The sequence below is a fragment of the Euprymna scolopes genome, chromosome 45, assembly GCF_053919585.1.
Source record: "Euprymna scolopes isolate OS-2025 chromosome 45, ASM5391958v1, whole genome shotgun sequence".
NCBI classification, from domain to species: domain Eukaryota; kingdom Metazoa; phylum Mollusca; class Cephalopoda; order Sepiida; family Sepiolidae; genus Euprymna; species Euprymna scolopes.
Window position 1 is genome coordinate 28,690,501 of NC_136526.1, and position 17,469 is coordinate 28,707,969.

Genomic DNA, 17,469 nt, shown 5'->3' on the forward strand with positions numbered 1-17,469 from the left:
TGTGACGAGACAGACTTCTGGAAACTATTTACGTGACTACGGTTCTGCACATATTTATGTTACTATTATTTTACAAGGAGTGGAATTTAAAGAAAATACCTTTTACGTGACAAGGTATTATGGAATTTCCTATCCGGACAAGTGACGAGGTTTTGCTCCTGTAATATATGTGTCTACGGTTTTCATGTAAGGAAAATTCTAAAAGAACTTTAAACAAAAAAAAGAAAAAGGCACGTGCCTAACAGGCTTTCTATTGTGAGTACGCTCCTAAAATCTACTTCATATGCGAGTGTGATTGAGAGATACTACTATTTTGTATATTCTTGTTGTATTCATTAATGGATACACACAACTGCTTTATAAGAACCAGCAGTGTTGTTATTTTTTCTTTACATGTTACTTTTTTCATGTTACATTGGCGTTTTTAAGTTTAATGCCCGCAAAGGGAAAAATTTGCAACTTATTGTAAATAAAGTTTCTTCTTCGTTTTAAAGCAAGACAGTTATATTTCATTCCTTACCCCCTCCCCCTCTTTTGTTTCATTCTTTTTTTTAGCTTAGTTACTTTAGCGTCGAATTTATCTGGAAGCAAGATAAATTCCGACATTATCAAGACCCCTAAGATGTGATATACCGGACATTATTTCTTGTTCTCACGTAACACTAGACATGTTTTTTGTTTGTTTTCTGTGTTTTTTTCTTTACCGAATAAACGATTCCAAATAAATTAAACAACATAGTCGGCGAGGTAGAAAAATCGATTTTACCCTTTTATAAGCAACAGTAAATAAGTAAATTCTTTTTATATTAATATAAAAAAAAAAAAATTCGGTCTCGTTTATGAACATAATAAACGCTTTAAAATAAGTGAAACCACTAAGAACTTAACCAGTTAGGTAGAAAACGGACACTTAGGAAATCGATTTTATTTTAAAAAAACAAAAACATTAAACAAGTAAAAATATTTATAAAAAATATTATGGGGGCTATAGTCTATTTTAAAAACCAATATCTCCTTCAAGAACGATCATAAAATGTGTTTTCAATCGATAGTTATTCAATAAGGGACCAGTTTTCCTACCTAGCGAAAGGGGACGAGTTTTCTGGGGTCGAGTTTTCTGGGGACGAGTTTTCCGGAGACGAATTTTCCCGAGACGAGTTTTCCTAAATTCGTGTCTGAAATGAGCCATCCTTAACGAGAGACTTAAATAAGGTACGTTCCAGTGTTAATAACATCAACAATAAGTAGGAAGACGCTTCATGTTTTCATTAAAAAAATGAGGTGCTAATGTAGAGAGTGATCCGTGCTATTTTTTAAATCATATTTCCACATTTAATTAAAGTTTTATGATACGTTTTTTTTTATTCAATTGTAAGGTTAAAGTACAGAATGGGTACAAAGCACCTTCTTCTCCCCATATTAAGAATGGCGTTTTAAATAATAACGTTATTATTTCAGCACGGATCACTCTCTGCATGACCAAAAATGATAAAAACAAAAAAAATATTATTAAACTCGTGCTGCAAAAGACTCGCCAATTAACTTACTTTGTTTGGTTCTGTTTCATTAGTTTAGTGTTGTTTTTGGCGCTTCTATAATATTAGGACGACATTTTGTAGTCGATAAATGGGGGTTTCAGATTAAAAAAAAACAAAAACAAAACAAAACAACGGTTTCAGCTGATTTTTTTGTCAATTCTAATAAATTACAATGGTAGCTTCTAAATTATGCAGTCGAAATTACCTGAATATTACTGCAAAAAAAAAACAAACAAACAAAAAAACAAACTTTAATCATGTTAACAGGTGAAAAATTGTGGCCATCTTGTTTAAATCGAAACGGAAAATGACCTCTCTTTCGAACTCTCTTTTATCTTACGATCGTTTTCATTAAATTCTATTTTTATTTTCGGTAAATTTTTACGACATGCCCCAGCGTATTATAAACACCCCAACCTCCCCATGTTAAAAACGGCTTTCCGAATAAACCCCCCCAACCTCGAAAGCCGTTCTTAACATGAGAAGGTTAGGAGGGTGTTTAGGTACTCATGCACTTATTGATCCGTGCTGAAATAATAACGTTATTATTTAAAAAGCGATTCTTAACATGGGAAGGGGAGGGTGTTTTGTACCTATTCTGTACTTTAACCTTACAATTGAATAAAAAAAAACATATCATAAAACTTTACTTAAACTTGGAAATACAATTTAAAAAATAACGCGGATCAGTAAGTGCATTAGCACCGGTGTTTATTCCGAAAGCCGTTCTTAACATGGGGGTGGTTGGGGTATTTATACTACGCTGTCGTAAAAAACACCGACTTTTCTTTAATAAATAATTTTCTACCTTATCGAATTTTGGGAAAGAATAATCAAGGAATACGTAGATACCATTGTTTTCATGTGAAACTCAACATTACGATTTCAGAAATTTTCCCGTTTTTTTTTTTTTTTTTTTTTTTTTATAAGTCTGCCACGTGTTTCTTTGTCCTTGAACGTTTTCCAACAACTATTGCACCATGCACCACATCCTTTTATGTTATATATATATATATATATATATATATATATATATATATATATATATATATATATATATATAGTTGTATGGCATTAAACGCACTACTTAGTGCCTTGTGATCATGCTGAACTCTTTCCCCACTGATAAGTGAAAATAAAAATAAATACGTACGTTTTCAACGTCCCAAATTCTCACAAAAAAAAAGAAAATGAATAAATTAGTCAAAGTCACTAAGTCAGATATTTTCCCTGCATTAAGTGTCAATTATTACAGATCAATTACTACGATTTGTCCCAAAACGAAAAATGTTAACAAAACCAAAAATTTAAATTAAATTTGATTGAATTTAACAATAACGCTTTTTAATGTGAAACTTTTAGATTCGTTAAAAGAAAATAACAGAGATTTCACTTGGTTTAGGCATTACTTGTCGATTCTAAATATATAAACAATTAAAAGTACTGATACAAATGAGAAGAGCGAAGGGCAAGGGGAGATAATTCATAATTTCTGGTGATTAAAGAAAAATTTTAAACACTAAACGTAAAATCTATTTCATACGATGAAAGCGTTATTTTCGTAATCAGATTTTCATTTTAATTTACAAATCATACAGTCGTCATTTTATTCTTTGTTTAAATCACTCACATGATGTGTACAAAGATTTGCTGAAACGTAAGTAGGAATTGCATCAATTTCCTTTGTTCTTTGTTTCCATTTGTAACATGTAAAAAGTTAAAAACTGTCTCTGATTTAGTGGAAGTGACTGGAAGTCTCCTTGCTTATCTGCGCTACATTTAAAACAATAACATATACAATGAATAAAAATTTTGTTGAAAATATTTTGGGCAAATATAGGGATAAGGTGTATCAGAATTTGGAGAAATTTTTGACACCCCTAACACGAAACTGCGAATAAAATATAAAAAAACTCGTGATTTCTCTTTTTAAAGTGGGTTGTTTATTTTCTTTATGGAATATACTTAAAAAATAAACTATTAAAATTGTTTAAAAAAATAATAGAAATATTATTTTTTATTTAAAAAAAAAAACTGTTTACAAAGTGCCGGCGTGCCTTCATGCAGCCATTTTTTTATGTAATGAAATCAATTGAATTTTACGAGTTAAATATTTTTCAATTTTTAAACTTTAAAAATTTATCAAAATTTTTCTATTGGTTCAATTTTTACAATATTTTCAGGGTCAATGTGAAATTTTATGCTCTTTCCAATAAACCAAATATAATATTTTAGACAAACTTTTTTTTTTTAATTCAACCTCTCCATTTTGAAATGTTTATTAAAATTTAAATAATTTACTCCCCAACGTTTTATATATCACAAATGGAAGATAGATCAATAAATAAAATATTCTAATTCAAAACAAAAAAAAGGAAGTGTTTTTACCTATAAAGTACAAAGTGTGCCCCCCTTAAAAAAAACACGTAGATTTTTTTTTTAAGTGGAAGCTTATGTTATGCTTAGATTGTCAAGCAAAGATCGGACGCTTACGACAATTTTTTTCTAAATATCTAAAGAAAACATTTCAATAGAAAAAAATTCACTCGATAAAGAAGAAATAAAATATATTAATCAACAACTCATATATTTCATTAAAAGAATTTAAAAAAAAATAGGTATAGGGTTTTTTTTTTTTTGTTTGTTTAACAGCAAACATTTCTAAGTGAATGTGTCCATTTTCCATCTAAGAAGGCCCCGAAATACTAATTTTGGTTACAGCACGCAATAGAAAGAGACATTAATTGTGGCCCTTCGAAGCCACCGGAAGATAAACGCAAATAAAATCAGAAATTTGTCTCCCTTTATTTGAACAGTGAAAAACATCGGAGTTCGCATTTTTTTTTTTTTTTTGTAATCCTTGTTTAAAAAAGTATTTTATTTAAAAAGCACATGGAAGATAAGTATAAATATGAATAAATTCTTAATAATGAACAATAGAAGTACCTATTGAATAGTAATTTTTTTAGGTAAGTGATTTTTTTTTTAATTTATATAATTTTTTTATAATTGAAGTAAAATCTTTTTGATTTTGTTTAAATCTTTAAGGAAAACCAATTAAAAAAAACAAATATTGCAAGATTTGCTATTAAACCTGTTATTTTTTTAAAATTTGGTCTTTGCACCTTTAATTAAAAATAAATTAGGGTGTGGATTATATTTTTCAAGTAGTTATAAGCTTCGAAAGACAGTAAGTCTAAATATTCCAGTATTTACCACAAATTTTTAATGGCGATTTCTGACTCTGCTAACGCTACAACAGAATACCGACCACTCTAATTTGTTTTTTTAGGGGTAATCGAGGTCGCTGGCAATGAATCTGATAATAAAATCTGGCGCAAATTTACCGTTTGCATGGTATTAACCCCTGAACCCACAAACTACTTTCCATTTACGCTATGCACAAGCGTGCGGTAACATAAACGATGGTTGTTCAATGTGCCTTCACATAGCAAACAGCCTTTTCACATGGCATACAAATCTTTTGTGGAACATTTAAAATTAAATGAAAAAAAAGAAAAGCACTCCAAGTGGGGGGGGGGTTAATGTTGGAAAGACTTTTTTTTTTCAGAACAGAATTAAAAAAAAAATTATTTTTCATTGGCGGACAATTTAAAATGCAAAGAAAAAATTGTCTAAAACAAAATTAAAAAATACATTATTGTATTTTGGGGAGGATTTTTTTTTGTCTTACGTAGTTTTTAATGCAGTTTACCAAAAACATAAGCACCAAATATTTTTATGTTTTTGTTCTTTTTTTGCTGGAGGGGGAACAGGTGCTTCTGCAGTTTTATTAACCTTTTTTCTGTAAGTAACGTGCCGACATTTACCGCTTTAACATTTTTAGATTTTACTGCTTTCTGTTTACATTGGGGGAGGAGGCGGGGGTGGTGTTGGAGCGCATAAACAGTAAAATCTCCAAAAAATGTTAAATAGTATTCTAATCGGTAAATGTTGGTGCATTACTTATGGAAAAAAAGGGTTAATTAAACTGCAGAAGCACCTGTTAAGCCACACAAGTTCTATAATTGAATACCCTTCCTGCAAAAAAAGAACAAAACATAAAAATGTTTGGTGCTTATATTTTTGTAAACCACATTAAAAACTACATAAGACAAAAAAAAATCCCACCCAAAAGTATTGTAATGTACTTTTTTAATTTTGTTTTAGACAATTTTTTATTTGCATTTTAAATTGTCTACCAATGAAAAGAAAAAAGTTTTTGAAATTGTTCTGACAAAAAAAAGAAGTCTTTCCAACATTACATCCCCCCACTCGGGATGCTTTTCTTCTTTTTCATATAATTTTAAATGTTCCACAAAAGATTTGCATGCCATGTAAAAAGGCAGTTTGCTATGTAAAGGCACATTAAAAACTACATAAGACAAAAAAACATCCCTCCAAAAAATACTGTAATGTATTTTTTAAAAATTTTGTTTTAGATAAATTTTTCTTCAAATTTTAAATTGTCCGCCAATCCAAAAAAAAAAAAATTTTTTAATTCTGTTCTGAAAAAAAAATGTCTTTCCGACATTACCGCCCCGTCTCCACTTGGAGTGCTTTTCTTCTTTTTCACATAATTTTAAATTTTCTACAAAAGATTTCTACGCCATGTAAAAAGGCAGTTTGCTACGTGAAGGTACATTCAACAACCGTCGTTTATGTTACCACACGCTGGTGCGTAGTATAGCGTAAATGGAAGCTGTAAAATGGTGGAAAGTGGTTCAGGGGTTAATACCATGCAAACGGTAAATTTGTGCTGGGTTTGATTATCAGATTCATTGTCAGCAACCTCGATTACCCCTAGAAAACCAAATTAGAGTGGTTGGTGTTCTGTTGTAGGGTATCCCTATATTTACCGTATTTTTTTTGTGTGAAAGTAATTCATTAGATGATATTTTGTTTTCAGTCTAGTTTTTACTATCAAAACACACACACACACACACACACACACACACACACACACACACACACACACACTTGCATTCTTAAAACTTATATTTAGTGCGAAAAGTTTAGGCATGGCCAAATTTAAAAAAAATAAACGTAGATTCCATGAAGAAAACGTTTTTCTTAGAACTGCACACCTGTGGAATTCTCTTCCATTTGCCTGTTTTCTTGATGCCAAAGACCTTATGTAATCCTCTTTACCAAATTTCCACTACTAACAATTACGTCATTGTCCCATTGACCACTGTACACTTATTAACCCTTATTCTTTAATGGCCTCTGGGAAGTGGTGACTCCTTTGTAAAAAAAAAGAGTAGTTGTTTTTAAACGAATTAAAATCTAATAAAATCCATTTTTCTTGAGCAACTTTTTTTGGTGCTTCTACACTATAAAAACGAAATTTCAGAAATCGTAAACTGAATTACACATGAAAACAATGGTATCTACATATTCTTTGTATTTTCAGATGATTCTATCAAAACATTACGAAAATCGATAAGAAAGAAAATTATTTATTAAAGAAAATAAAATAGAATTTGATGAAAACAATTGTAAGATATAGGAGAGTTCAAAAGGGAGGTAATTTTCCATTTCGATTTAAACAAGATGGCCGCAATTTTTCCACCTGCTAACACGATTAAAATTGTTTTTTTAATAATCAAGTAATATATTCAGGTAATTTCGACTGCATAATTTGGAAGTTACAATTATAATTTATTATTATTATTTATATTGACAAAAAATTAGTAGAAACCATTGTTTTTTTATCTGAAAACCCATTTATCGACTACAAAATTTCGTCCTACTAGTGTAGAAGCTCCAGATTTTTTTCCAGAAAGATAAAAGCTTGAATTTTATTATATGAAAAGCAGAATATAAAACTTTTTAATAGAATTTGTAATTTAAAATTTTCAAAAACCACACCATTCGCTGCTATTTCTGCCTCGGTTGCTAAAACATTCAAATATTATTTTAAAGTTTTTTAACCAAATAATTTTTTTCATTAAAATAAAATTTAAGATGATTTTCTATAAGAATATGCAAAAATATTATAAGCACCTACATTTCAAATAATTCAAACTTTTTATATCACTCTATAGATTTGCGTAGTAAAATTAAAAAAAAAAATAAATGATAGTTTAAAATTAAGTATGAACGCCTGGAGGCAACTAAATAAACTATATTTAGCCATGTATTTTTAACGTTTGATTTGATGATTAAGCGAAGGGTTTAATTTTTGTTCACAAGCGACATATATATATATATATATATAGAGAGAGAGAGAGAGAGAGAGAATAAATGACAAAAAGTTATATTCCAAAATTCATGATGTTGACCATCTTATAATTTATTCCTTTAATTCAGTTGACTTATACAATTCTTGACAGTATCTGTTTCATAGTGCAAAATCAATCGCTTAATTATTATATCAATCATTGAATCTATTATGCCCTTAACTCATCAGAAGAAATAGCAACAATCAATCCGTCAAAAGGAATTGAAGTGTGATTTGTTATGATTAAAATTCGAAAATTGGAAGGGAGACTGGAAATACCTTTATAGTTTTCCATTACGCCATATTGAATTTTTATCAAACAAAGTCGTTAAACCCAACTATTCGTACTAACAATTTTAATTAATTTATGAATCGTCTACCAAAATGTTCTATTTAATAATTAGTAAATTTATTGAATCTAATTTGTGTGTACATACTTATGAAAATAATATCAACAATAAACTATTATACATGTTTGTATATACGAAACTAAACTAAGCTAAACAAAACAAAAAAAGAACGATTGACCATTACAGTTGGTTATCATAACTAATCAATTGATTTGAATTTTAAACCATTTTTATTAGCTTTTATGACCAAGCTTATTAATCATTAAAATTATAATTTTTAAAATCATGCAATTCGAAAACTATAGTTATGTTTTGTTAAGTTTAAATATAATCTGAAAACTCCTTTATATCGTAATTATAAATAATTAAATTTACTTAATAAAGTGAGGCAGAGTTACCTCCCTTTGAACAAATCTAACAAAATATTAACTTATATTTATTTAACCAACTCATAAACATCCATATTCAACTATTTTAATATAGTTTTAATGTCTTTCACTTGATATTATTTTAAATAATTAAAACTATTTATATTATAAATTAATTCACTCATTTTTACAATATAAAATGTTAGTATTAAAAATAATTTCAATCTATAGTAATAAGTTATTAAGTTATACTTCATGTCTTCTAATGTTGAATTGTAAATTAATTATTACTTACATTTACTTTAATTTTTATTTATTTTTATATATATTCATATTATTATCAATATCAGCACCATCATTATTATTTATATTGAAAGTAATATTTTTAATTTTTACATTTCACAAACTTTACTCAGTTCTACATACGACAATCTTGTATTCATAAATATTTTTCGAACTTGTTCCTTATTTAAGTATAATTATTGTTTATCATTGTGTATATCCTAATTCTCTAATAAGTATGTTTCAGAGTTTCTTATTTTGATAACATGTTATTTTAATTATAATTAAATGAATGTATATTTAAATTAAAACTAATTCTAATTTTAATTCTAGTTAATAAGATTTATAAATATTGTTTAGACCTAAAAATTCTAGACCAGATCCAACTCGGGTTTTCCTCATACTTTAAACCCCCTCTCCTATGTACTTTAATTAATTTTTTAAAATTTTTTATTAATTAATTTTTTATAATTTAACTAATAATTCCGAAATGAATTTATATACGTTAATAATTAAGTATATATATTAAAAATATATATAGTTTATCTTAATAGATTTTCAATAGATATATCTTATTATAACCATAATATGTATTTTTACATTCATTCTAACAATTAAACAATTTGGCTCATTCATTTGAAACCACTTATCAATCGATTAATAATCAGTTTTGCATCATATACATTTTGATTTTTAGATCAATATTTGGAATCTGATTACTACAAAAACATTTTTAATATGACTATTTCCATTTAGTTTTTCTAATCCATACTTAACGAACCTTACTTAACAAACTCAACTTTACATTCTATAAACATTACTATCAAACTAACCGTAATTTTCAAAGGATGAACCATTTTAAGATTTATCTGGACTATTTAAATGCTAGTTTTATTGATGGTGTCTTTTATTTAAAAAAAGAAACCCACCCATTATTTTGCTTTGGAGACTTTGTTTTCATAAAAAACTATATGCAAAAACTATTGTCCTTGACTCAACGTCTGTCACAATAAAAAAAAAACATCGTTTCCGAAACGATCGTACAATTTATTGGCTTTGTTGTGCTCCTTTTTATGAAACGGATTTTTAATTTTAATTTTTAATCAAAAATTATCAATCACCTTACCATATATATATATATATATATATATATATATATATATATATATATATATATATATATGTGTGTGTGTGTGTGTATATTTGGTAAGGTGATTGATAATTTATAATTTAAAATTAAAAATCCGTTTCATATATATGTATATATGTTGTCTAAATAACCCTCGAACATAAGCAACGATGAGGCTGGCCAATACCAGATGGGTGGCCATTTTGGTAATGCTAGGCGTTGTATGTGTTGAAAACAACTCCTGCATCTATCATGGTTGAGCCACCATAGGTGAATAAATATATCGATACTTCAAAGCACTTTCTATTTTATGGTATATTAGCGATATTGGATTCACCAAAAGAAAATTATTAATTTATTTTTCAAATATTTAAAATTAGTGTTTTTCACAAAAATAATGAAAATATATAATTTTTTTTCTAATCTGAAAGATAATAATTATTATAACCATATTCAACGAATTTCACACTTCAAAACACAAAGGATGAAAAATAAACACATTCAAAATTTGGATTTTCAACCTTAAAATCTGATACATGCACAGTTGTTGTTTTTTGTTTGTTTATCTACAATCTTCACCCTCCCCACAATACAACATATTTTGCTCAGTTTCGGCTATTTTGAGCATATTTGTACTCACAAATAAAGAAGGAGGGTTTTGTAGGCATATATATATATGCCTACATATATATATATATATATATATATATATATACCGATTAAGAAAAAATATATACCATTATAAAGTTCATTGTTCACTTAATAATCGGTAATAATTTTGTATTGATTGGGTAATTACGTGATTTTTGGTAGATTTTTAAAGAGAGACTCCGTCAAAAAATACTCCCTCCTTTCGTTTTGGCTACATCTAGAAAAGCTGATGCTCATCATCACCTGTTATTTTGCAGCACATTTACATGTGGAACTGATCTCCCACTGTAAATTCTAATTTCTTTTATTATGATTTCTACATGGGACTCAGTGCTATTGTTTGTCAATTCGCATCAAAATGATGCTAAATTAGCATAATCGATGAATAAAAAGGTCTCATTCACGCATATTTCATTAAATAATATAGAAAATTTCTGTTTATATATTTTGGTTCTGATCCTTTACAGTTTTCTTATTAGTTTTCTTGGCTGATTATATATGAGAAGTGTGGTCTTAAATCAAAACCATAGAACGACAACAACATTATAAACTTATAGCTAGCACTCATAAAGAATGATGGCCTATATGAATTTCACACTAGTTGCTCTGAATACGGCAGATACAAGATCATCTCAATAGATGGGTTTAGTCTTCTAGAGCTATAATAGATGAAATGTAAGGTGAATAACTTTAATGAATTAGTATAGATTCATTTACAATGATTCCCAATGTTAGATATAATCTCTTCATTAACACACTAGCGATCAATATGCAGCATTGACGGAATTAGATTCGACTTTGGAGTAACTTTTTATCTACATTACAGAAATATAATTATTTTAAATTATTAATTTGAAAGAATTGAATCTAAATATTTGCATATTATGCTGGTAAGTAATCATGATGCTAAAATATACACGATCTCTTCTTCATAGATTATCTAAGATGAAATTGAATGGATCTCTCTTATCTGATTATGAAATTAAAAAAAGATTCTCAACGTTTGTGTAAAGTAATACTGAGCATGCGTTTGTGAATAAAATTTTAATAACAATAAATAATTTAATCACATTAAATAATTTAATCACATTAAATAATTTAATGACAAATAATTTAATCACATTAAATAATTTAATCACATTAAATAATTTAATAACATTTGTTTTTATTTACAGCTAACAGTGTTATGGTAAAGTTGGAAGAAGGTATATTGCTTATTGACTTGTCTGCAAAAGATCAACTCCTTTGAAAACTGAATCTGATGAGCATGTTATCATTTAAGAGACTGTATAAAAACGATCAAAAATGAAACATTAACTGACGATTAATAAACTGAAAATTCAGAAAAAAATGCATATTATAAAAGAAGGTAAAAAAAAATATACAAATCTTATATTGATTATATATGTTAAACTGAATTTTCAAACAATTCCACTATAAAAGAATACAAAAACAACCAGTAAAAAATATTCTTGTAAAGTTTGTAGTTGAATATTTCTAGATACATAAAGTTTCAAAATATGGAAACTCGTACAAAAAATCCAACTCATTCGTGCAATATATGTGGATGTGTTTTTTCTCAAAAATTCAGCTTAAAACGTCATCAGCGAACACACACTGGAGAAAAACCTTTTACTTGTGACATATGTGCAACTTCATTTTCTGAAAATCATTCTTTAAAAAGACACAAACTAACACACTCTAGAGATAAACGTTATTCTTGTCAAATATGTGGATCAGCATTTTTAACGAATGCAGATTTAAAACGCCACACACGGACACATACTGGAGAAAAACCATTTTCTTGTATAATATGTGGATTTTCCTGTTCAGCTAGTTCGAATTTAAAGAAACATGTAAGAATGCATACTGGAGAGAAACCTTTGTCGCATCATTCAAACTTCAAAAAGAAATCTTTCTCCTGTAAATTGTGTGCTAAAGTATTTTCATGGAATCATCATTTAAAAAGACATTTACAAATACATTCTGGTGAAAAGCCTTACTATTGTCAAGTGTGTGGGTCAGCATTTGCAAGAAATTCTGGCTTAAAATTACATATGCGAACTCACACTGGAGAAAAACCATATTCTTGTGATGTCTGCAGTTCAGAATTTTCCTGTGGTTCTTCCTTAAAACTGCACATGCGAACACACACTGGGGAAAAACCTTATTCTTGTCAAGTTTGTAATTCTTCATTTTCAAGAAATTCTGGTTTAAAATTACACATGAGAACTCACACCGGAGAAAGACCTTTTTCTTGTGACGTATGTGGATTTTCGTTTGTAAATAGTTCAAATTTAAAAGAACATGTGCGAACACATACTGGAGAGAAACCATATTCTTGTAAAGTGTGTGGCTCATCATTTTCAGGAAGTTCTGGTCTGAAAATCCATATGCGTACACACACTGGACAAAAACCATATCCTTGTGAAGTGTGTGGCTCAGCTTTTTCACAGAGTTCTTCCTTAAAAGAACACATGCGAATACATACAGGAGAGAAACCTTATTGTTGTACAAAATGTGAATCTTCATTTGCACGAAGTTCGATTTTAAGAATACATATGCGAAAACATAGCGGAGAAAAACCTTATTCTTGCAAAATATGTGGATCGGCTTTTTCAACAAATTCTAGCTTAACGAAACACATAAGAATTCATACTGGTGAAAAACCATATTCTTGTAAAGTTTGTTCATCTGCATTTACTGAAAGTTCTTCATTAAGAAAACACATGCGGACACATTCTGGTGAAAAACCATTTATTTGTCAAATATGCCAGTCAGCATTCACACAAAATGTTCATTTAAAAAGACATTTTCAAAAACATTCTGTGGATGAACGTAATTCTTGTTGATCTCAATTTTGTAACAGTTTTACTTATATATCTTATATACAACATGAAAAATGTTTTACTTATATATCTTATATACAACATGAAAAATGTTTTACTTATATATATTATATGAAAAGAAACTGGAATCTTATGGAGGATCTCTATCATTTCAGTAATTATAGTAGCAAAATGATGAAAAAAAGACCATGAAAAGGAGAAAGCAAACCATCGTGTATAAATGGTTGCAACAGAAACAAGTAAATTAATAATTTTACTACACAGAACAAGCGAGTTGGAGTTATTTCCTTGTCTTGGTCGTGTTTGTGACTGAAACCGTATACAATGCATGTTAGTTCTTGGACAACATTACAATTTCATTAATTATAGGAGCAACTGCACTTATAAAAAAGAATTTCAAAAAGTACCTGGCAAAATGCTCAATGACAAAGACATTTTCAAAAACACTGGATGACATTACTTCAGGCTAATATATATTTCAATTATGGCTGAGCTTTTATTTTATACTAACATATACGCATGTAGCACCCAGTTTGGGACAACATACCTGAAAGTACAGTTGGAAATGAGCAATACACTATCCACAATGACTGTAATTCTTACAGCAAAATGATGTTGTTAAACCTGATATAGTTATATTGAACAAGAGGGAGGAAGTAAAAGAACAAAATGATATGAACATTGGAATAAAGATTTAAACGCTTTAGTTATGTTATGGAATGCTCGATTACAGGTGTAACAGATCTGCTACTTTCACGTTTATATTTTAAATAACTAATTACTAAGTAATAACTATTTTAAATAACTAATTACTAATTAATAACTATTTTAAATAACTAATTACTAAGTAATAACTATTTTAAATAACTAATTACTAAGTAATAACTATTTTAAATAACTAATTACTAAGTAATAACTATTTTAAATAACTAATTATTAATTAATAACTATTTTAAATAACTAATTACCAAGTAATAACTATTTTAAATAACTAATTACTAAGTAATAACTATTTTAAATAACTAATTACTAAGTAATAACTATTTTAAATAACTAATTACTAATTAATAACTATTTTAAATGACTAATTACTAAGTAATAACTATTTTAAATAACTAATTACTACCATAGACAATAATGAATTATTAAAATATAAGTAATCAAGAATGAACTCGTGCAGACCATCGCCCAGAATACAAATTTTCTCACCTTGGCACAAATGTTGTGTGTTAAACCTTTACTAAATTTCTTTTAATATGAAATTTTTTGAGAATAAACTTTTTTCTTTTTGTAAGGAATAAACATCTACTAGATATCAACAAAAATTGTTTACTTATTTTCTTATGAATAACAATGAACACTTCAACTAACTACAAAACCTGGGATAATATGTCTCTCAGTGTTGTGTGCCAGTTATGCAGACTCGGCAGTTGAACTAACATATAACAACACTTTTAATTGTATTTGCTTTTCTATTCAATATATTTTTCTCAAATTTTTGTTTTGTTCTTGTTTGTGTTATTCTGTACATTAACCATTTCCAACAGAGGTCCAGTCCAATAGACGATTGAGGTTGGAACCAGATGTTTCATGAAAGTGTCGGCGGATACTTTTGCTATATTTCTTATTGAGGCTTCAATACAGTTGAATGATCTTGTTCCACTGTGATGGATGAGGGACTTGATCCTCTGTGTAATCGCAGGTTTTTATATAGCATTGCCTCCCTTGCCAAAGGTGAGTTATTTCTGCAATAGAGAACTTAATACTGTGCAATACTCTATTGTTTCTTATAATGGTTACTGATATAGAGACCTAGAACACGCCATAGCAACATCTTTCACTGACGACACACAAATCATGAAAAAGATCTCAAGGCTTTTACAAGAAAACCTCAACAAAATTATAAAATGGCTAATGACAACAATGTGGTTCTAAACCGAGACAAATTTGAACCACTCCAATACAGTAATGAAGACCATCTCCTGGATACTAGTGTGGGCAACAAGAAATCACATCAAAGGAAGTAGTAAAGATGCTAACTTCATACAACATTCGGATCACACCACAGAGGTCGCAAGACAACAGGGTGTATGCCGAGAAACTTGAAGAGTAAGAAGAGTGACTGCATGTTCATACTATGGAAATCCCTTGTCCTCCAAAGGCTGGAATATTGATGTCAGCTGAGGTATCCACAAAAAGTAACAGAAATCTGTAAATTAGAAGCACCCTAGAGAACATTCCCCAGCAAAATAACTAGTGTTACTAGACTATGGCAGGAAAATATTTCAAATAAAAGCACATATGTTATATATACAATATTTTCTCACTGAAGCACACAAAATGGAAGGCAATGGTGTAAACTTTTCTGCCGCTAACACTTACATATAAATATCTCCCAACACTTAACAAGAAAAATAAAAGGTGTCAGTAATTAGCAATATGAAGACCAGTTTTCACATTAAATATAGAAATTTGTTAAAGGAAGCGTCATTTTATATGTACATGTGTTTGTCATTGCACGAGAAAAGAAATGGTAAAGTTTGTTTTTGATTCTAGAATTTAATACGAGAATCTTTCTGGATGGAGGAAGTATGTTTTTTACAAATCAAAGCAAAACGAAATTAAATTTTCACGAGAATTTAGGTGCATGACGTGCACAAAATTATGTTAGTGTTTTTACGTCCCACAAGATGGAATCAGCAGCATTGTTTACTGGTAAAACTGCATCATGAAGTGGCTGGGCTGGACTGGACTGGACTGGTTTAATTTATGCATGGTGTCTTTTATATCCCTAGGGTGGCTCCAGCGATGCTGTCAGAAAAGAGTTGAGAAATGTGTTTTTCTTTGACTGGACAGAAAGTAAACACTCTGTCACATAGTATGCTCTGTTTTACGTCCACATGAAAAGGCAAAGTTTTACTATTTATGTCCGCAGAATTTGCATGTGTGTATACTGACAAATATGTGCATAACTGAAATGTTATTCATTTATTTTAATGTCCGGCAAATGCACGCGTAATTGAAATGTTCTTTATTGATTTGAATGTCTCTGGCATACTGCTACACAATGACATTTTTTTGTTGGCCAGTGTAATCAATAACAGAAAATTACACGACGATTGTAGGTTTATATATATACTAGTGTGGGTGACCAGCGTTGACTGGGTGTTTGGAGGTGTATGTTGAGAAGAAAAAAGTTTTGGAAGAGAGGTAGGCTCGAACCCAAAGACTTGACCCAAAGGTGGAAAAGAAAGTGTGAAAAAACCTAATATCTTACCGCTTGGCCACGACGGGACAGGAACTGAAAAGCATTCTAATTTAATGTTAAAAAGTTAAGTGACAGATGTGTAAATTTAAACATAGGTCAAACATTACACGATAGGAGAATGAAATCCTGCACTTGACTTTGTCTGCGAGGCAGTTTTTTGGGCTTTGTTTTCCAAAGATGTTGGAGAAAACCAGCTCCCCTAAAAAGGGGAATGTCCAAATGAATAGCAATTGTCTGATATAACTGTTTTTTTCCCGCATTGCACAAAAAGCTCAGAACATGATTTCGCTTTGACAGTTTTGTTTTTTTATACGGAAAAGCACTTTAAAAAAAATCATTGAAAATTTTATATCTATATCATTAATTGCTAGATGAAAGATAATGTTTTTAAATTGCAACAAAATGTACATTACATAAAATAAATCCAAGGTAATTTTTTGATTCAATTTAAATTAAATTTTATATCTTACTTTGTAAAATTTATAAAAATGCACTTTGAAGATAAATAAATTTCAAATTGAATTTGGTACCTTTATTTTTAAAGTCTATAGTAAAAACATTTTGTTTAACAATTTTCATGCCTTGGATGAAATGCTTTTCTAACTTGTACCTTATCTTTTTAAGATTGTATTTTAAAACTCTCCTCTCCATTTCAGTTTGTATTTCTCCTCACACCACAAGTCATTTTTGAAACCCCTCTTTGTATTATTACAGGTCTGAATATTCTCTCTGTTTCAGTTTGCATTTTTCCCTCACACCACAACTTATTTTTTGCAACCCTCTCTTTGTAATACAGGTCTGAATAATG

At 29.1% G+C, this 17,469-nt stretch overlaps 1 protein-coding gene across 1 annotated transcript; it reads left to right on the top strand.

Annotated features, from left to right (window-relative positions):
- Positions 1-3,048: 3,048 nt before the first annotated feature.
- Positions 3,049-17,152, top strand: LOC145269318 (uncharacterized). The gene is made up of 2 exons (XM_080125016.1): positions 3,049-3,195; positions 11,720-17,152. Exon 2 carries the CDS (start codon positions 12,065-12,067, stop codon positions 13,394-13,396), a length of 1,332 nt encoding a protein of 443 aa, XP_079981142.1. The 5' UTR covers positions 3,049-3,195; positions 11,720-12,064; the 3' UTR covers positions 13,397-17,152.
- The last annotated feature ends 317 nt before the right edge of the window (positions 17,153-17,469 follow it).